Raw genomic sequence first — 21,600 nt, forward strand, 5'->3', positions numbered from 1 at the left:
ACTGGCCTCAGTCTTACTATTTTGATAGCATCTGAATTTTTGTTTCCTTTTCAATTTTTTCCTTAATATCAAGCCTAAGAAAGAAGTTTCTGGATTTCAGTTAAAAAATAGTACTACCTTATAAAAGAGGGTGATTAGTGTAAACACTGAAATAACACTTATAAACTCTACTTTGGTCGTTGATGTGGTAGAGACGTATAAGTCAATTTCAGGACTCTTTCTTTGAAAGGGTACAAGAAAATAAATACAAAGTGAAAGGAAGGATCACAATTAAAAAAAGAATGAATCAAAAATCAAACCACAGATATTATTTCATATCAATGTATTGTGGAGAGAACTGTAAGATTTCCCAGGTAGAGTAATGCAAATAGGAGCTATGAAACAAATAAATATGAGAGCTAGACATGAAATCTAAGATGCTTGATATTTAGAGCTTAACTTTTATCCAAGTGTTGTGGTTTATTTAAAATTATGCTTAGTTTGGTGAATCAGCTCACGGTCTTGGATGTGGAGAACCATGACAGGATTTTAGTAGAAGTTAAAGAATCCAAACCTTCCACAGCAAGATGGAAGACAGCAGCCTTATTTGTAGCCTCCAAAGCTTGCACCGTAGCGTCCATGACCAGAGCCATAGCCGTAGCCTCCATGACCAAGCCAGAGCCATATCCTCTATGACCAGTGCCATAGCCATAGCCTCCATGACCAGAGGCAGAGCCGTAGCCTCCATTACCAGAGTTATAGCCATAGCCTCCATGACCAGAGCCATAGCCGTAGCCTCCATGACCACAGCCGGAGCTGTAGCCTCCATGACCAAGGCCATAGCTGTAGCCTCCATGAACAGAGCCAGAGCCAAAGCCTCCAAAGCCACTGCCACAGCTCAGTCTGCTGAAATGGCCAAAGCCACCGCTGATAAAAGACCTTGATGTCAGACCAGAAACAATCAAATACTTAGAGGAAAGCATTGGTAAAACAGTTTCCCACCTACACCTCAAGGACATCTTTGATGAATCAAACCCAACTGCAAGGAAGACTAAAGCAGAAACATACCATTGGGACTACATCAAATTGAAAAGCTTCTGCATATCCATTGAAACTATTAAACAAACAAAGAGACACCTCACAGAATGGGAGAAGATCTTCACATTCCAGACATCAGACAAGAAACTAATCACCAAAATATATAAAGAGCTCAGCTAACTTAGCACCAAAAAAGTAAATGACCCCATCCAAAAATGGGCAGAGGATATGAACAGAACATTCACCTCAGAGGAGATCCAAAAGGCCAACAAACATATGAAAAACTGCTCTAGGTCACTGATTGTCAGAGAAATGCAAATTAAGACAACACTAAGATACCACCTCACTCCTGTAAGAATGGCATACATCAAAAAGGACAGCAGCAACAAATGCTGGAAGGTTGTGGGCACAGAGGAACCCTTTTGCATTGCTGGTGGGAATGTAAATTGGTACAGCCTCTGTGGAGAGCAGTCTGGAATACTCTCAGAAGGCTAGACATGGACCTTCCATATGATCCAGTAATTCCTTTCCTGTGGTTATACCTCAAGTACTCCATAACTCCCAACCAAAAAGAGATGTGTACTCCTATGTTCATAGCAGCACAATTCATAATAGCTAAAACCTGGAAGCAACCCAGGTGCCCAACAACAGATGAGTGGCTGAGAATGCTGTGGTATATATACACAATGGAATACTATGCAGCTATCAAGAACAATGAACCCACCTTCTCAGACCCATCATGGACAGAGCTAGAAGGAATTATGTTAAGTGAGCTAAGTCAGAAAGATAAAGATGAGTATGGGATGATCCCACTCATCAACAGAAGTTGACTAAGAAGATCTGAAAGGGAAACTAAAAGCAGGACCTGACCAAACTGTAAGTAGGGCACCAAAGTAAAAACCCTGTGGTGAGGGGTAGATATGCAGCTTCCTGTGCCACTGGGGTGTGGCAGAGGGTGGGAGGGATGGGTCACAGTCTTTTGGTGGTGGGAATGGTGTTTATGTACACTCCTAGTAAAATGTAGTCATATAAATCACTAGTTAATTAATAGGATAGGGGGATAATTAATTGTGTGTCACAAAGTTTTTTAAAACACAGACTGAGTCTTTTTAATATATAGGCTATGTATTTGATATGCGGACTCTCTCAAAAGCCTAGACCAAGTAGATCAGAAGCAACCAATAGCACAGCTATATACAAGATACTGCGTACTGTACAGCAAACCCTAACAAAAGGACTTTTCAAAGTTAACCTAATTACCAAATAATGTGATGAAAACATTAACTATCGATTGTCTTTTTGAACCCTAAGATAGCAGGAACCTCACATCTCCACTATAGAGCCTCTACTTCCCCCAGTCCTCGAACCCATTGGATAGGGCCCATTTTCCCGTATGCCTCTCCCAATCCATATCAAATAATATTGCATCTGCGGATCACAACGTAACCAACACAACGATTGCCACCTCAACATGCTTCACTTCAGACTGTGTCGAAAGACTTCATGTATTTATTAATAAAATGGAAACATGGACAAGACCACAGGATAAGAGGGGTACAGTTCCCTAAAAGAGAGTTCTCTAACCCATCCTCTCTCCTGATAGCTTTCCCATTCTTTAACCCCTTGGGAATTCTATGAACTCAGGGTCACTAAGGGGTTCACAAGGTGGAAAGTTTGGCTTCTATAATGGTTCTCAACTAATCATGGATGTTGACAGGTCGATCCATATTCCCAGCCTGTCTTTCTCTTTCCCTAGTGGAGCAGGGCTCTGTGGAAGCAAGCTACAAGACACATTGGTGGGGTCATCTGCCCAGGGAAGTCCAGTTGGCATGATGGTAGTAACTGGAATCTGGTGGCTGAAAAAGTGTTACCATTTAAAGCTATACAAATTGTTGATTAACCATGAACCTAAAGGCTAGAATATCGCATATGTAGATTTGGTGGAGGTCACTGTTTTAAATAGCTAGTAGGTCTATTTCAGTTATCTTCCAAAGTGCCCATGATTTTATTAGTTTTTGCCTGAGCCTGACATCTGTTATGCATGGGGAACCAAGTTATTGTCTGGGGAGATGATGTCATGGTTCGAAAAAGGGCTAGAAAGCTGAATCAGGGAAGAGAGTAGCTCCCAAATATGGGAAAAGTATATAAATATTGTTGACCATAAACCACATCAATTTGATTTGGGGTGCCATATTCAGCATAGAGCCTATGTAACGTCTACATCCCGGTCGGTCCGAGCATGCATTCTGTGACCATCAGTAGGAACATTCCGAGTTGCAGCATATCAGGGATCATTTTCTTCAGCTGGTAGATAGAGCATGTTATCCACCCCCTACAACAGAAAATCTAAGAGCCTTGCGTCAGTGGACTCCTTCTTGAGTTGTGGACATATCCACATAAGGAAATAAATATGGTTTCAAGATCACATATTAGAGTAACAATTGGGAAATGAGCCATGAAATCCAAATTTACTTTCTATGAGTTTGTTCAAAAAATATGAAAAAAAGTTTTCATCCAATTCTTTTGAAAACGAAGTATCTAATCCAACCTCAGGGTAGCTATCAAACTCAATCAAAACCACCATAGTGTATATCCCCAGGATCTTGCCTAAACTGAATTTCCTAGCTTTCTTCTACCCTAAAATCCTTAATCTCATCAGCTCTTATTCTATTTTTGAATTCCTGTTCATTAACAACTTTGTCTCAACTGAGGTCTTGCCACCTGCCAGATACCGAATTACAGCTGGTACCATGACTCCACCCTGACTTCTTTTGGCAGAGGAATTCACCAATTTGTCCTGGACACTTGGATCTCAAGTCACTAGTACATAAGGAAAAAGGCTGAGGGTATGGATTGACCAGTCTTGTCAGTGCACATGTCCAGTAGAGAAGCAATTACAGAAGCCAGAACTCATACCTTCTGCACTCTTAAAACAACCTTGATCCATACTCCGGGTGAAGGAGAAGTGATAGGATCAAGATAAGAGGACTCTGCACTCCAGCTCCATCAGCATCCAGAGAATGAGAAGGAAGAGGAGAGGGACAAATGGAGGTAGTTATAATGTTGTAAGTGGCTTGGAGAAGAAGAGAGGACCAAATCAGGAAAAAAAAAGGGGATTATTACGAATAAAGGTGGACAGATAGCTGTAGAGATGATGGTTATTTCATGTCTACAACCTAAAGGGGGGGAACTGTGGTGTATTGCAGTGGGGAGACTGAAGATTCAGAACTCTGGTGGTGGGAGTGTGTGGACTTAAACCCCTATTGATATGTAATTTTGTAAAATAAAATAAATAAATTAAAAGTAGAAAGTGACAAAATAAGAGAGATCACAGCACAGAAGATCTCTGCAGTGCTGTCAGTTTCCCACTTGACAAGTTATGGAGCCCAGATCTGGGTCAGACCTATACTTGAAAAAACAGATCTCCTCCAATGTGAGTTACCTCACTGGCCTCAGTCTTTCCATTTTGATAGCATCTGAATTTTTGTTTCCTTTTTTACTTTTATCTTAATATCAAGTTAAAGAAAGAATTTTCAGTTTTTCAGTTCAAAAATAGTACTACCTTATAATGGAGGGTGATTAGTTTAAACACTGATCTAACATTTATAAACTCTACTTTGGTCTTTGATGTGGTAGACATATAAGTCAATTTCAGGACTCTTTCTTTAAATGGGTACAAGAAAATAAATACAAACTGAAAGGAAGGATCACAATTAAAAAAAGAATGAATCAAAAATCAAACCACAGATATTATTTCACATTAATTTATTGTGGAGAGAACAGTAAGATTTCCGAGGTAGAGGAATGCAAATAGGGGCTATGAAACAGATAAATATGAGAGCTAGATATGAAATCTAAGATGCTTGATATTTAGAGGTTAACTTGGATCCAAGTGATCTGGTTTATTTAAAATTATGCCTAGTTTGTTGAGTCAGCTCATGGTCTTGGATGTGGAGAACCGTGGCAGGATTTTAGTTAAAGTGAGAAAATCCCAATCTTCCACAGCATGATGGACGACGGCAGCCATATCTGTAGACTACAAAGTCTGCACCATAGCCTCCATGACCAGAGCCATAGCCGTAGCCTCCATGAACAGAGCCAGAGCCGAAGCTTCCATGAACAGAGCAAGATCCATAGCCTCTATGACCAGAGCCATAGCCATAACCTCCATGACCAGAACCAGAGCCATATCCTCCATGACCAGAGCCACAGCCAAAGTCTCCATGACCAGAGCCAGAGCCGTAGCCTACATGACCAGAGCCATAGCCAAAGCCTCCAAAGCAACTGCCACAGCCCAGTCTGCTGAAATGTCCAAAGTCACCGCTGTAGCCAGAGCTCAGGCCTCCGAAGCTGCCAGAGCCAGAGCCCGAGCCTAGGCCTCCATAGTAGCTGCCGTAGTAGCTCATGGTGTGAGTAGTGGAGTTTGGTTGTTCAAGTGAAGAACTTGCGTTTGAGTAACAGCCTATGTTGAGAGGTGCTTATATACCCCGGGCACAGCATGTGGTAAGTCGTGTATACCTTCCTTTCATGCCATTTGAATTACGCCTTCACATAACTCATTCAGTCTTTGTCCAGTGACACCAGCAGAGGATTTTACACTCATAAAATGGTTCAGATAGCAATGTTGTCTCATTAGGGTGACCTTCACAAGTGATTGAATCACTTTACCAAGTTACTATGCAACAAGCTTTGAAAAATGAGCAATTTTCTTCGCGATTACACCCCAATAAATCAGACGGAATTAGTATTTTTCTTCTATACCTTTACAAGGAGAAATGCAGCCTCTTCAATAATATATATACTGAATTAATTATAATCAACAATCCCATGGATAAGAAGGGTATAATTCCACACAATTTCTACCACCAGAGTCTTGTATCCCATCCCCCCACCCCCACTGGAGGCTTTATCCCTCTGGGTGTATGACCAAAGACCTTTCTGAGGTTCAGAAGCTGAAAGTTCTGGCTTCCGTAATTGTTTCTACCCTGGACATGAAGTGTCACAAGTGTGCATGCACTCAGAGAGAAAACTGATGATTGAGTTCATTTTGCATTTGCTAACATGTATTCAGAAAGCCTCCCTCCATTTTTCAGGCTCCCACAGGAAAAAGCCCTGAAGGCAAAGGAGAGGCACCTCTAGCCAGAGAAGACTCCAATAAACCTGGAATTGGATCCTCTGGAGTAGAGAGCTGAGATGACTAAACCCCTGGTGAAGGGAAAAAAACGTCAGATCGATAGGGTTTATACTACTTATATCAATAAAGTCATTATGTACTTTCTAAATCGTGATTTAGAGTCTCTCATGCTAAACATGAATAAATATAAATGGGCCCTGGGTCAGATGGTTGGAGGTACATAGTTGATTTTATATAGATTTTTACTCCCAAGAATGGGAGCTACTCTCTGCCCTAATCCAACTTTCTTTCTTTTTAATTTATTTATTTTATTTATTTATTTATTTAAGAATGGATAAATTAACAAAACTATAGGGTAGGAGGGGTACAAGTACACACAATTCTCATAGCCCAATCTCCATATCCCACTGCCTCCCCTGATAGCTTCCCCACTCTCTATCCCTCTGGGAGGATAGACCCAGGGTCATTGTAGGTTGTAGAAGGTAGAAGGTCTGGCTTCTATAATTGCTTCCCCACTGAAAATGGGCGTTGACTGGTCGGTCCATACTCCCAGTCTGCCTCTCTCTTTCCCTAGTAGGGTGGGTCTCTGGGGAAGCAGAGCTCCAGGACACATTGGTGGGTACTTCAGTCCAGGGAAGCATGGCCGGCATCCTGATGGCATCTGGAACCTGGTGGCTAAAAAGTGAGTTAACATACAAAGCCAAACAAATTGTTGAGCAATCATTGACCCAAAGCTTGGAATAGTGGAGAGGAAGTGTTAGCGGGGTATTCACTGCAAACTCTAGTGTACTTCTGCTTTCAGGTATATATTTTGCAGTAGTTTATGGATATGAGTGAACATATGCTCTCTCTCACAGAAACTGGTGTATATCTATGTTTTGGGACTTTGTTAGAAAGTGAACCACCTGAGATGGAATTAGAGTATTCTATGAAAGGAAAACTCTCACCCGAGTAATGAAGCTGAATGGTTGTCATTCCACATGTGAAATCTCTGGACACAGTCTGAAGTGGAGGATGTTGAGGTGGCAATCGTTGTGTTGATTACGTTGTGATCCGCAGATGCAATATTATTTGATATGGATTGGGAGAGGCATACGGGAAAGTGGGCCCTATCCAAGGGCTCCAGGACTGGGGGAAGTAGAGGCTCTATAGTGGAGATGCGAGGTTCCTGCTATCTTAGGGTTCCAAAAGACAATCGATAGTTCATGTTATCATCACATTATTTGGTAATTGGGTTAACTTTGAAATGTCGTTTTGTTAGGGTTTGCTGTAAAGTACGCAGTATCTTGTATATAGCTGTGCTATTGGTTGCTTCTGATCTACTTGGTCTAAGCTTTTGAGAGAGTCCGCATATCAAATACATAGCCTATATATTAAAAAGACTCAGTCTGTGTTTTAAAAAACTTTGTAACACACAATTAATTATCCCCCTCTCCTATTAATTAACTAGTGATTTATATGACTACATTTTACTAGGAGTGTGCATAAACACCATTCCCACCACCAAAAGACTGTGACCCATCCCTCCCACCCACTCCCACCCCCCAGTGGCACAGGAAGCTGCATGTCTACCCCTCACCACAGGGTTTTTACTTTGGTGCCCTACTTACAGTTTGGTCAGGTCCTGCTTTTAGTTTCCCTTTCAGATCTTCTTACTCAACTTCTGTTGATGAATGGGATCATCCCATACTCATCTTTATCTTTCTGACTTAGCTCACTTAGCATAATTCCTTCTAGCTCTGTCCATGATGGGTCAGAGAAGGTGGGTTCATTGTTCTTGATAGCTGCATGGTATTCCATTGTGCATATATACCACAGTTTTCTCAGCCACTCATCTGTTGTTGGGCACCTGGGTTGCTTCCAGGTTTTAGCTATTATGAATTGTGCTGCTATGAACATAGGAGTACACATCTCTTTTTGGTTGGGAGTTATGGAGTCCTTGGGGTATAACCTCAGGAGAGGAATTACTGGATCATATGGAAGGTCCATGTCTAGCCTTCTGAGAGTATTCAGACTGCTCTCCACAGAGGCTGTACCAATTTACATTCCCACCAGCAATGCAAAAGGGTTCCTCTGTGCCCACAACCTTCCAGCATTTGTTGCTGCTGTCCTTTTTGATGTATGCCATTCTTACAGGAGTGAGGTGGTATCTTAGTGTTGTCTTAATTTGCATTTCTCTGATAATCAGTGACCTAGAGCAGTTTTTCATATGTTTGTTAGCCTTTTGGATCTCCTCTGAGGTGAATGTTCTGTTCATATCCTCTGTCCATTTTTGTATGGGGTCATTTGCTTTTTTGGTGCTAAGTTTGCTGAGCTCTTTATATATTTTGGTGATTAGTTTCTTGTCTGATGTCTGGCATGTGAAGATCTTCTTCCATTCTGTGATGGGTCTCTTTGTCTGTTTAATAGTTTCTTTGGATGTGCAGAAGCTTTTCAATTTGATGTAGTCCCATTGGTTTGTTTCTGCTTTAGTCTTCCTTGCAATTGGGTTTGATTCATCAAAGATGTCCCTGAGGTGTAGGTGGGAAACTGTTTTACCAATGTTTCCTCTAAGTATTTGATTGTTTCTGGTCTGACATCTAGGTCTTTGATCCATTTGGAGTTGATTCTTGTTTCTGGTGAGATAAAGTGGTTCAATTTCATTATTCTGCATGTTACAGCCCAGTTTTCCCAGCACCATTTATTGAAGAGAGCCTCCTTCTTCCATTTAATCCTTTGGGCCCCCTTATCAAAGATTAGATGTCCATTGGTGTGGGGATTTATTTCTGGGCTTTCAATTCTGTTCCACTGGTCTGTGTGCCTATTTTTGTTCCTTTACCATGCTGTTTTGATGATGATGCTTTATAATATAGTTTAAGGTCTGGGAGTGTGATGCCTCCATTTCTGTTTCTTTTCCTCAATGGTTTTGGCAATTCTAGGTGTTTTCAGGTTCCAGATAAATGATTGTAGTGTTTGTTCTATTCTCTTAAAGAAGCTTGGTGGAACTTTGATGGGTATTGCATTAAATTTGTATATGGCTCTGGGGAGAATATTCATTTTGATGATATTTATTCTTCCAATCCATGAGCATGGGATATCTTTCCATTTCTTGGTATCAGTTTCTATTTCCTTGAGTAGCGACTCATAGTTTTCAGCATACAAGTCTTTCATTTCTTTGGTCAACTATATTCCTAGGTATTTGATTGATTTTGCTGAAACAGTAAATGGGATTGATTTCTGGATGTCTTCTTCTTCAAATGTAGTGTTTGCATAAAGAAATGCCACTGATTTTTGTACATTGATTTTGTAGCCTGATTCCTTGCTATATTGCCTAATAACTTCCAGTAGTCCAGGAATTTTGTTGTTGGGGAGATTCTTAATAACGGTTTCAATTTCTGTGTCTGTGGTTGTTGCATTTAGAGTTTGTAGTTCTTCTTGGTTCAGTTTTGGAAGGGTATATGCTGCTAGGAATTGTTCCATTTCTTCCAGATTCTCTAGCTTGGTGGCGTATAGTTCTTTATAGAAGTTTCGCAGGATTCTCTGGATTTCTGTGGTGTCAGTTGTGATATCTCCTCCATCGTTTACGATTCTATTAATTTGAGTCTTCCCTCTTTTTTGTTTTGTGAGTCTGGATAGGGGTTTGTCAATTTTTCAAAGAACCAACATTTAGCTTCATTGATCTTTTGTATGGCTCTTTTATTTTCGATGTTGTTTATTTCTGCTTTAATTTTAGTGATTTCTGTCCTTCTGGTTCTTTATGGTTCCTTTCTTCCTCTTCCTCTAAGTCCTTCAGGTGTGCAGTAAGATCGTTCATTTGAGCTTCTTCTTGGTGTTTAATATGTGACTGTATGACTATAAGTTTCCATCTCAGTACTGCTTTAGCTGTGTCCCATATATTTTGATAGGTTGTGTCTTCATATTCATTTGTTTCCAGGAACATTTGAATTTCCTGCTTGAGTGAATCTCTGACCCAGTGGTTCTTAAGGAGTATATTGTTTAGTTTCCAAATTCTGTGACTTTTAGTAATTTTCTGTTTGTTGTTTACTGTTAGTTTTACTCCACTGTGGTCAGAGAAGATACTTGGGATGATTTCGATACTCTTGAATTTATTGATGCTGCCTTTTTGGCCTCACATGTGGTCTATCCTTGAGTATGTGTTTTGTGGATTTGAAAAGAAGGTGTATTCCAGTTTTTTGGGGTGAAGGAATCTGAAAATGTCCAAGAGGTCTAGTCTGTCAATCTCTTCATTCAATTCTCTTGTATCTTTGTTGGTTCTCTCCATTGTTGATCTGTCTAAGTGTGAGAGTAGGGTATTGTAGTCTCCCACTATTATTGTATTACTATTGATGTATTTTTGAAATTCTTTCAGTAAGTGCTTGATGTATTTAGATGGTTCCTCATTGGGTGCATAGATGTTAATAATTGTTAAGTCTTCTTGGCTGATTGATCCTCTAATAATTATGTAATGTCCTTGCCTATCTTTTATTACTTTATTTAATTTAAAATCTATCGTGTCTGAGATGAGAATGGCTGTTCCTGCCCTTTTTTGTGGTCTGTGAGCCTGTATGATAGTTTTCCATCCTTTCACTTTAAGTTTGTGTTTATCTTGTTGTGACAGATGGGATTCTGGCAAGCAGCATGTGGTTGGGTTGTGTTTTCTGATCCATCCCCCCACTCTGTGCCTTTTGAGGTGTGAGTTTAATCCATTGACATTTATTGATATTATGGTTTTAGTGTATTGTAGTGCCATTGTTCAAAATAAATTTTTGTTTGCTATGATATATTGCAAGTATTATAGTGATGTTCTTGTTTATAAGAGGTCTTTTAGAACCTCTTTCAGGGCAGGTTTGGTGATGGTTGCTTCCTTTAACTATTGTTTGTCTAAGAAAGTTTTGATCCCACCATCTAGTTTGAATGCAAGCCTAGCAGGATATATTATCCTTGGTTGAAACCGTTTTTCATTCAGGGCTCAATAGATATCTTGCCATTCCCTTCTGGCTTTTACAGTTTGAGTGGAGAAGTCGGCAGATAATCTTATGGATTTTCCCCTGTATGTGACTTTTAATTTCTCTCTTGCAGCCTTTAGGATCCTTTCTTTATCCTTACTCCTTCTCATTGTGACTATGATGTGTCTTGATATCTTCAGGTCTGGGTTGATTCTGTTTAGAACTCTCTGGGCCTCTTGAATCTTGATGTCCTTTCTGTTATTCAGGTCTGGGAAGTTTTCTTCTATTATTTCCTCTAGAATGTTTCCTTCCCCTTCCTCTCTTTCTTCCTCTGGCAGGCCAATTATACGAATATTATTTCTTTTGAGATCATCCTATATGTCTCTGTTGTTGTTTTCAGTGTCTCTCAATCTCTTTTTGAGCTCTTTCACCTCTTTCTTAGTTTTCTAACTCATCCTCTATCTGACTAATTCTGTTTTCTGCTTCTGTTAGTTTGCTTTCCCTTGCCTCAGCTTCTTTCTTCATTACAGTTATTTCAGCTTTCAGTTCTCTAATTGCTTCAAGATAATCAGTATTTTCCTTGGGGGTCTCAACTGTTGTTTCCCTAATACTGCCATTCCTTTCCTCCAATGTTGTTTTCATTTCTGTGATTAATAAGTTTATTATTGCTTGCATACTTTTCTTATCTATGGTTACTTCTGGTTGATTTGTGGTTTATTCTGGGCTCTTCATTGGAGTAGCAGTTTTATTTGTTTTTGATCTACCCATTTTTTTGATTTATGTGTTTCTTATTTTTATGCTCTGTTGTTCCTCAGTTGTTTTGTCTTGAGTACAAGTAACACTATACTAAATACCTTTATGACAATTGCACTCACCAACCTCAGGAATTACAGTAGCAACTGAAGCAAGCATTGAAGCATTTTAATCACTACCAGTTAGCCAAACAATGTCTCCATTCCGTGAAAAAATAGCAACCAAGTCCAAGTGAAGAAGAAAGAGTAAAGAAAGAAGGGATAGCAAGAATTGGCAGTTATGCAAATCTACTATCCACTGTAAATTCTAGGGGTAACAAGAGGAGAAAGGGAAGTAGAGCAGAGATACACACATAGAGAGTCCACTCTGAGTCAGATTTCTTCCCCAAAATAATTCACAAACTCAGAAAGGCAAAGAAGAAGGAAGGAAGAAGTGTATGACAAGACAAAAAAAGAGATAGAGAGAGAGAGAGAAAAGATAAAAGATAAGAAAAAGAGCTTTAATTAAAGAGCAGTGAAAGTAAAGTTTTTTTTAATTGATTACTTTATTTTTTATTTTATTTATTTATTTTTTTATTTTTTATTAGCTAGGAGGAGAAAGAAGGGGAGAGTCTGTAGAGGGAGTAGGAGTAATGAGACAAGTTCCTTTCACAATAGATAAGATGCCCACTACCCTAGCAATGAAAGATACCCTAAGAGTTCATTCTGATCAACCTAAAGGCGGGGAAGGTATATCCCTTTATATAATATTAATAATAAAATAGAGCAGGGTAAAACACCCTGTCCCAGATTGCCTCAAGCCTCCTGAGCAGAGGCAGCTGATTATTAATAAAGAACAAAAAAGGAAAAAAACACCCTCAGGACTAGACAAGGATAGCAGGAATAGACAGTTATGCAAATTTACTATCCACTGTATATTCTAGGGGTAGCTAAAGGAGGAAGGGAAGTTGAGCAGAGATACTCACAGAGAGAGTCCACTCTGAGTCAGATTTCTTCCTCTAAATAATTCCCAAACGTGTATCAGTGAATTCAGAAAGCTGTAGGATTAAGGAAGAAAGGATGACAAGAGTGAGAAAAAAAAAAGAAAGAAAAAAAAAAGAAAGAGAGCGAGAGACAAAAAAAGATAAGAAAAAGAACAGTAATAAAAAAGAGTGAAAGGAAAGAGTTTTTTATTTATTTATTTTTTATTATTGAATTAGCTATGGGGGGGAGGGTGGGGAGCTGCTGTGCAGAGGCAGCTGGTTGGCTACTTAGAAAGAAAAAAGGCCAGAGGTTTCAGAAGGGAATAGACTTAGAATGAATGATACTCCTGGGAGGGACAGGATTCTTGGTAAAGAAAGAAGTTCAGCAGGGGTTATTTCAATCTGTCCTGGACCCTTGCATCTCAGGTCTCTAGTCCACTAAGAGGAGAAGGAAAAAGACTGATGGTATGGATCAACCTGTCAGTGCCCCTGTCCAGTAGAGAATCAATTACAGAAGCCAAAACTCATACTTTCAGCACTCCCAAAACAACCTTGATCCATACTCCCAGGGAGGGAGAAGTGATAGGATCAAGATAAGAGGACTCTGCACTCCAGCTCCATCAGCATCCAGAGAGAGAGAAGGAAGAGGAGAGGGACAAACGGAGGTAGTTATAATCTTGGAAGTGGCTGGAGAAGAAGAGAGGACCTAATCAGGAAAAAAAGGGGACAATTACTTATAAATGTGGACAGATAGCTGTAGAGATGATGGTTATTTCATGTCTACAATCTTAAGGGGGGAACTGTGGTGTATTGCAGTGGGGAGCCTGAACTCAGAACACTGGTGGTGGGAGTGTGTGGACTTAAACCCGTAATGATAAGTAATTTTGTAAAATAAAATAAATAAATAAAAAGAAGAAAGTGAGAGAATAAGAGAGATCATAGCACAGACGTTCTCTCCAGTGCTGTCAGTTTCCCACTTTACAAGTTAGGGAGCCCAGATCTGGGTCAGACTTATCCATGACAAAACAGATCTCCTCCAAAGTGTGTTATCTCACTGGCCTCAGTCTTACTATTTTGATAGCATCTGAATTTTTGTTTCCTTTTTGATTTTTTTCTTAATATCAAGATAAAGAAAGAACTTTCAAGATTTCAGTTTAAAAATAGTAGTACCTTATAAAAGAGCGTGATTACTGTAAACACTTAACTAAGACTTATAAACTCTACTTTGGTCGTTGATGTGGTAGAGACGTTTAAGTCAATTTCTTGACTCTTTCTTTGGAAGGTTACAAGAAAATTAATAAAAACTGAAAGGACGGATCACAATTTAAAAAAGAATGAATCAAAAATCAAACCACAGATATTAGTTCACATTAATTTATTGTGGAGAGAACAGTAAGATTTCCCAGGTAGAGGAATGCAAATAGGGGCTATGAAACAGATAAATATGAGAGCTAGACATGAAATGCTTGATATTTAGAGCTTAACTTAGATCCAAGTGTTGTGGTTTATTTAAAATTATGCTGTTTGTTGAATCAGCTCATGGTCTTGGATGTGGAGAACCATGGCAGGATTTTAGTAGAAGTGAGAGAATCCAAATCTTCCATAGCAAGATGGACGACAGCAGCCATATCTGTAGGCTCCAAAGCCTGCACCATAGCCTCCATGACCAGAGCCATTGCCGAAGCCTCCATGACCAGATCCATAGCTGTATCCTACATGACCAGAGCCAGAGCCGTAGCCTTCATGACCAGAGCCAATGCCATAGCCTCTATGACCAGAGCCATACCCGAAGCCTCCGTGACCAGAGTCAGAGCCATAGCCTCCATGACCAGATCCATAACTGTAGCCTCTATGAACAGAGCCATAGCCGAACCCTCCAAAGCCACTGCCACAGCCCAGTCTGCTGAAATGGCCAAAGCCACCGCTGTAGCCAAAGCCCAGGCCTCCGAAGCTGCCAGAGCCCGAGCCCGAGCCCAGGCCTCCATAGTAGCTGCCGTAGTAGCTCATGGTGTGAGTAGTGGAGATTGGTCGTTCAAGTGAAGAACTTGCGTTTGAGTTACAGCCTATGTTGAGAGGTGCTTATATACCCCGGGCACAGCATGTGGTAAGTCCTATATACCTTCCTTTCATGCCATTTGAATTACGCCTTCACATAACTCATTCAGTCTTTGTCCAATGACACCAGCAGAGGATTTTACACTCATAAAATGGTTCAGATAGCAATGTTGTCTCATTAGGGTGGACTTCACAAGTTATTGAATCACTTTACCAAGTTACTATGCAACAAGCTTTGAAAAATGAGCAATTTTCTTTGCAATTACACCCCAATAAATCAGACAGAATTTGTAGTTTTTCTATAACTTTAAAGGAGAAATGCAGCTTCTTCAAGTATATATATATAATTATAATCAGCAAGTCCCATGGATGAGTAGGGTACATTTCCACACAGTTCTTACCACCAGTTTTGTATCCAATCCCCCCCATTGGTGGGTTTATACCCATGGATGCATAGACCAAAGACCTTTATGAGGTACATAAGGTGGAAGTTCTGGCTTCTGCAATTGTTTCTACCCTGGACATGGATGCTGGGAAAAACAGAAACAGGCTGGGAATATGGATTCACCTGCCAAGTATAGATTTTTGTATTCAAGCTTACCAAGCAATTGTGACAGTTGTGTTATATATTTCTCTGGGCTTCAGTATCCCTGGAGTCAAATTGCTCATAAATGAGATCACGAATCAGTAATCAAACTTTTATTCCTGTAGAGAGCCATTTCCCAATCTGAGAAGTTATTATTGTTAGCTTTGCAATAACCCTGCCAGCTCCGTATTCTTAGGCTATTGACTTAGATTTCTCAACTTTGGTTACTCCAAGTGAAAAAAGACATAATTTTGTTTCACCAAACTAAATAAAACTATTCTCATGGAAAAACAGTATTTCATTATTGGTTTACACATGGTAGTGCTCATTTGAAGTGCCACCAAAATACGATTTACATTTGGGGGGGAATTATAGTTATACTAAGTTCAGCAATATAAGGCATTGGCTAGGATATATAGTTTCAAGTCATGTATTCATAAACAATCAGAACCTCTACAGTAAGTTATTTGCTGGTAGAGACAATAATTCTTAAATTACCCTGGTGAGTTGTAGAAAGTACCCATGAGATTATAATATTAAAGAATAATATAACACAAAGCAGAACTTAGACTCGCTTTGATATATTTCACCAAAATAAAAGACTCTAGGGTGGGAGAGAGGTTTCAATTCCTGGAACATGATGGCAGAGGAGGACCTAGAGAGGGTTGAATTATTACATGGAAAACTGAGAAATATTATACACGTACAAACCTCTGTATTTTACTGTTGACTGCAAAGTACTAATCCCCCAATAAAGAAAAAAATATTTTAAAAAATAGAAGAGTACAATGTCAATACCATGGAACCTGTGAGGAACACATGGCACAGATTCACAAGAAAATACTCCTTAGATAATATTTAGAGAGGTATTTTAGCTTATTACTGTTTTTATCACTAAAAGAACTAAATAAGCACTGTTTGGAGTCAAGTAGAAAATTACTTATTCTTCAACTGATTTCAGGTTAGATATGACAATATATAATGTAGATATTTGGTTGAAAATGTAAGCACCAATACTGTCAAACTAAAAACACTGAATAATGTTGGGTCTAGTGTTCAGTGGAAAAATGATTAATTCCATCTATAATATAGTCTGCATGTATCATGAACCTGTCTAGCCATATACATACATATATATATATATGTGCATATGTATAAGATATAATATACGTATTTATGTTCTATTATATTAGTGCTTCCTGGAGGAAGGTTTTTTGTTGTTGTCTTTGGCCTCTAAGATTATCTCGGGGTATCTACACTACAAAGTCATGGCTCCTGGCAGCCATTTTTTTTTTTGGTCTATTTTGTTCGATAAAGCAGAGAGAAATTAAAAGACAAGGGAAAGATAGAGAGAGGGAAAGACACCTGAAAACCTGCTTAAATGCTTATGAAGAGTCTTCACTGCAGGTGAGAAGCTGGGGGCTTGAACCTGGATCCTTGTGTGAGTCTTTCTCCTTAGTACCATGTGGCTTAACTGAGTGTACCACTACACGGCCTGAAGAGTTTATTTCTTCCATTGTCAGTAGAATAAAATCACAAATATTCACTCAGTGGTAACTGAAAGTTATGGTAACTGAAAGTAATCACAAGCACTGTTTTAACTTAAGATGCTTTATTGAATAAAACAAATAAAAAACATAATTCCCATGTAATGAAGACACAAATCAAGGCACCAGGAGACATGGGGCAGAAAGCAGACAGACCAGAAAGTGAACTTCTGTAAAATCATGGTATTAAATGTTTAGCTTCTGGCTTAGTCATGGGTGAACTTGTTTAGTTCAAATGTTGGCTACTTTGGTTAATTAACTCATGTCATCAGGTGCTGGAAACCCAGGGTAGTATTTTAGTAGAAGTTAGAGAATGATGGATGACAACAGCCATATCTGTAGCCTCTGTAGCCTGAGCCATAACCATGACCTCCATAACCAGAGCCAAAGCCGTAGCCTCCAAAGCCATTGCCACAGCCCATTCTGCTGAAGCTGCCACAGCCACAACCATAGCCTGAGCCCAGGCCTCTGAAGCCACCAGAGCCAGAGCCCTGACTTCCATAGTAGTTTCCGTAGTAGCTCATGGTGTTTTAGAGTGTGGTGTTAGTTTACAGTTCAAGCAAAGCACTTGAGTTTGAAAATCCGTCTATGTGGAGGAACGCTTACATACCCTGGACACAGCATGTGATAAATATCTTTTTGTATCATTCACTATGTCATTCACTATCACAGCATGTGATAAATATCTTTTTGTATCATTCACTATGTCACCTTCAAAGTTATAAGCCTTCTTCTGTCTTCTGACCCAGAGATGCCCTCTTACTCATTAAAATACTTAGGCTTATTTAGCTTCAAATGTAGGGCGTTTTTGAACCTATTGCTTTGTTTTTTATGAGAAGAAATGGCTGACTGTTCAAAAAGTGTATATAGCAAACCCCAAGTTGCTTTGTTTATTAGCAGGCATCTTGCATCACTTGTACTTGAAGACACTGATTGGCATAGTTAGTCCTCTGGTCTATCATTTGCCCAGTGGTTAATTCCATTTCCAGAAAAATGCACATGTACTTGTTTTACTTACAAAAGATATTAAATCTATATATTTTTTCCAAAGTCAAACTTACCGAATTGAGCAAAAAGTAACTCTGTTCAGAAGATATAAATATCTGAAATACTGAAAAGAAGGAACAATTGACTTTTAGCAAATCACTAACTTTTGTAATATTTTAGCTGTACACATTAGAATCATAATGTTCTATTGAACAAAAGAGAACAATTAATTTTAGAAACAGAGGGCACAAAATCCATCTCATAAGCACATTTGCCACAGTATTGTAATTTTCATTTTAAATTCTAAGGCTCACCTTCAAACCTGGTTTTGTTCAAGTACCACTGAAATTGCCAACCGTATCAACCTGTTTTTCCATATGTTTGCCCATTTCATTTTTTAAACCTTTCTTCTACTTGTCACTTATACAAGTTACTTATACTTGACCTCTACTTCCATCCTCATCTAAGATTCATTTTTCTTTATCTCAATTCTAAAACCAAAAAGATTTTAAAGTTGACAATATTTTCCTCAACCCCAGATTCTCTTTGCTTATCCTAATAGATCCTTTTTAGTTTCTGTATTCTCTTCATATTCATCGTACTATCATCCTCTTTACTTACGAGGTCCATTCTGTACCGTTTTATTCCCAGAAACTTCCTCACTATTATCTACTAGTAGGTTACTGGCTCAATAGTGTCTCATTTTTAAAAGCATGCAGAAACTTCTAAGAGCTTTTAAAAATAAAAAGTTTTCTCACCTTTGTTGTTACCATTCTAAGCAAACTTTTTCAAACATGGAGAAATAGAGATAGAAGTATAGAGAATGAGGAAAAGATACCACAGCACTGAAGTTTCTTCTTGTGCTATTGAGGGCAGGGTAGAATGTGAGTCAGGAAAGACAAAGCATATGATTGATCCAGGTGAACTATTTTTCTTGTAATATATATATATATATGTATTTAAATTGAGAATATCTTCAATGCTTTTAACGGAAAGCACAATAAAATAGCAGAGATGCAGGAAAGATACTTGCTCGGGTTTCATGGAATTCCTCAGCTAACTGTCCAGCTGGTTAACTAGGTTCAAGTCTGACTGCATACTTGATAGATTTCCATCTAGTACCTGTCTCTTGAAATTACTTAATTTACATGACTTTGAATATGCATGTGCATTTTTGTAAGAGCTCCACTTGTTTTATCAAAGATTAAATATCTCAAGTGAATGTTTTGAATTTTCAGCTGCCATGTAGGAAATTAAAAACTGTTTATAAAACTAATGGACACATTATGTGAGAAAGGACTATAGAAAGTCTGGCTTCAAGGTTGGTGCAAATGCTAGGTTACATTTTAGCCAGATCACATTTTTTAAATCAAAATATGGTTTAATTTTCCATGACCCAACGAGCTGCTCTGCCTCTTTTTTATTAGTTGTGTTTTCTTATCCTAAGAGAGAAATAGTTGATCAACTGAGTTTTTTTTTTTTAATTCTCAGTGAGCTTTATTGAAGACTGGATAATATTGCAAAGTAATTTAAGTATATTGCATTTTTCCTTATTTTATTTTTATTATTACAATAGAGACAGATAAAAATGGGTATGAGAAAGAGAGAGAGAGAACTGCTACACTACTTCATCCCTGATGATGCTTTGCAGGTGGGCACCAGGGGTTCAAACCCATGTCCTCACACATGGTAATTTGTGGACTTTACTGGCTGCCCCATTGCCTGGTACTCTGAGTTTAAATTGATGTTATTATTTTATTTTTATTTTATCAAAACACTGTTCAGCTGTGGCTTATGGTGGCATGGCAGTGCCAGGGGTTGGCCTAGGCCTTGAAAGGCTTTCTGATCTTGAGAAGTGAAATTTTAACGATATTCATTCTTCATTTGCCTTGAGGTATAAGGGAATTAGAAACAGATAAGTTGGATATTGTGTACATTAAAGAGAAATGACAACAAACTTGTAAAAGAAAGCATAACATGTAGTTACCGTTTATAACAGAGACAACAAATTCCCATAGATGTGTCTATGAAATCTTAGCTGCTTTTGGAAATATAAAGTACACTTTCCAGTTGATATTCACAATTGCAAATAAACAATGAAAGAAAATCAATATAGTGGAGGAAACCAAGAGTCCTACCTGACTGTTTTCTGATCTTGATCTGACAAATTATGTATAAGTCTAGTAAGCATCTACTACTTGAAGCTTCCTTTTCTATTTAGAGAAGTGCCTACCATACACTTTCTGTGGCGTGAGTTAAACTCTTCTTTTTGTTATTGACTTTTTTACTATTAAACTACACAAACTCTAACAATAACATTAAAAAAATCATCTAACTGTATTGCCTGACTACAACATTAAATTTTAAAAGATGATCCATAGTGTTAAATCTTTTATATTATATTATTATATTTATATATATTCTATATATAGATATATAGTGAAATATGTTATATATTTATATAAAATATATATAATATATTTATAATATACATATTGTGAAATATCAACAAGAAGATGCTTACTATTTTAGAGAATGGTTATTGACTAAAATAAAAATTAAATTAATATTTTGGGTATACAAGATATCTCACTCAATAGAGTGCACATTTAAGGTGTAAAAGGACCAAGTTCAAGTTTCAGGCACCAGACACAAGAGAAAGGTTTAGGAGTACAGTGGCTCTGTTGCATTTCTCTCTCTCTCTCTCTCTCTCTCTCTCTCTCTTTCTCTCTTTCTATACATCAGTCTGAATGAAAAGAGGAGAAGTCCACCTAGAGATGTGGGATCACCTATTTAGGAAGCCCTGACAAAATATCACTGGAAATACACAAACAAGCTCTTTCAGATGAACAGTTTTCATGATATAAAGCTGCAGTGATCTACTTATTGCTCACATTTAGGCCTTTTCACTTGCAAAAGACATTGCTTTTTCACAGAAGAAGAGTGCAATGCATTCCATGGAGGGATGTTAACTTAATGTGGGATATGTTTACTATGGGGATCATTAATGGCTCTTATCTCTTAATTCTTATTGTCCTAAACACATTGAATTATTTTCTTTCCCTCTCACCAACATGTCTTTCTTCATTTCCAGGGCAAAGAACTTCATGATTTTATAATTTCATTGATCTCTGGCTGACTTTTATTCATTCAGATAGATGAAGAAAGAGGAACGGTCAACAGACTGGCAGAGTTTCACCAAGTTCCATGGTATTTTAAAATGGTGCCAGGGCTCTAATCTGAGCCTTTTTCTTTTTTAAATTTTTATTTAAAAATGGAAATATTGACAAGACTATAGGATAAGAGGGGTACAATTTCACACAGTTCCCATCCCCGGAACTACCTATCCAATCCTTTCCCTAGAAAGCTTTCCTATTCTTTATCCCTCTGGAAGTATGGAACTAGGATCATTATGGGGTGCAGAAGATGGAAGGTCTGGCTTTTGTAATTGCATCCCCACTGAACATGGTCATTGACAGGTTGATCCATACTTCAGCCTGTCTCTCTCTTTCCCTAGTTGGGACAGTGGCCTGGAGAGGCAGGGCTCCAGGACACATTGGTGGCATCCTCTGCCCAGGGAAGTCAGGTTGGCATCATGGTAGCATCTGGAACATAGTGGCTAAAAAGAATTAAGC

The 21,600-nt window shown here is 38.6% G+C and overlaps 2 protein-coding genes across 2 annotated transcripts; both read right to left on the minus strand.

Moving 5' to 3' along the window:
* Nucleotides 1–305: 305 nt before the first annotated feature.
* LOC103122997 (keratin-associated protein 19-2-like) lies at nucleotides 306–5,487 on the minus strand. The gene is made up of 2 exons (XM_007533612.2): nucleotides 5,183–5,487; nucleotides 306–856 (listed from the first exon to the last, which is right to left on the minus strand). Exons 1-2 carry the CDS (start codon nucleotides 5,421–5,423, stop codon nucleotides 489–491), a joined length of 609 nt encoding a protein of 202 aa, XP_007533674.2. The 5' UTR covers nucleotides 5,424–5,487; the 3' UTR covers nucleotides 306–488.
* An 8,875-nt stretch (nucleotides 5,488–14,362) lies between these two features.
* On the minus strand, nucleotides 14,363–14,797 carry LOC132540321 (keratin-associated protein 19-1-like). The gene has a single exon (XM_060197122.1). The coding sequence runs from the start codon at nucleotides 14,795–14,797 to the stop codon at nucleotides 14,363–14,365; it is 435 nt and encodes a 144-aa protein (XP_060053105.1).
* Between the last annotated feature and the right edge of the window lie 6,803 nt (nucleotides 14,798–21,600).

The sequence above is a fragment of the Erinaceus europaeus genome, chromosome 9, assembly GCF_950295315.1.
Source record: "Erinaceus europaeus chromosome 9, mEriEur2.1, whole genome shotgun sequence".
NCBI classification, from domain to species: Eukaryota; Metazoa; Chordata; class Mammalia; order Eulipotyphla; family Erinaceidae; genus Erinaceus; species Erinaceus europaeus.

Excerpts from the sequence above, each read along its gene's own strand:
- LOC103122997 (XM_007533612.2), bottom strand. The coding sequence starts at position 5,423 with ATGAGCTACTACGGCAGCTACTATGGAGGCCTAGGCTCGGGCTCTGGC. Across the intron at positions 857-5,182 it reads CTCTGGTTCTGGTCATGGAG|GCTTTGGCTCTGGCTCTGTT; the intron begins GTTATGGCTATG and ends GTGGCTTTGGAG.
- LOC132540321 (XM_060197122.1), bottom strand. The coding sequence starts at position 14,797 with ATGAGCTACTACGGCAGCTACTATGGAGGCCTGGGCTCGGGCTCGGGC.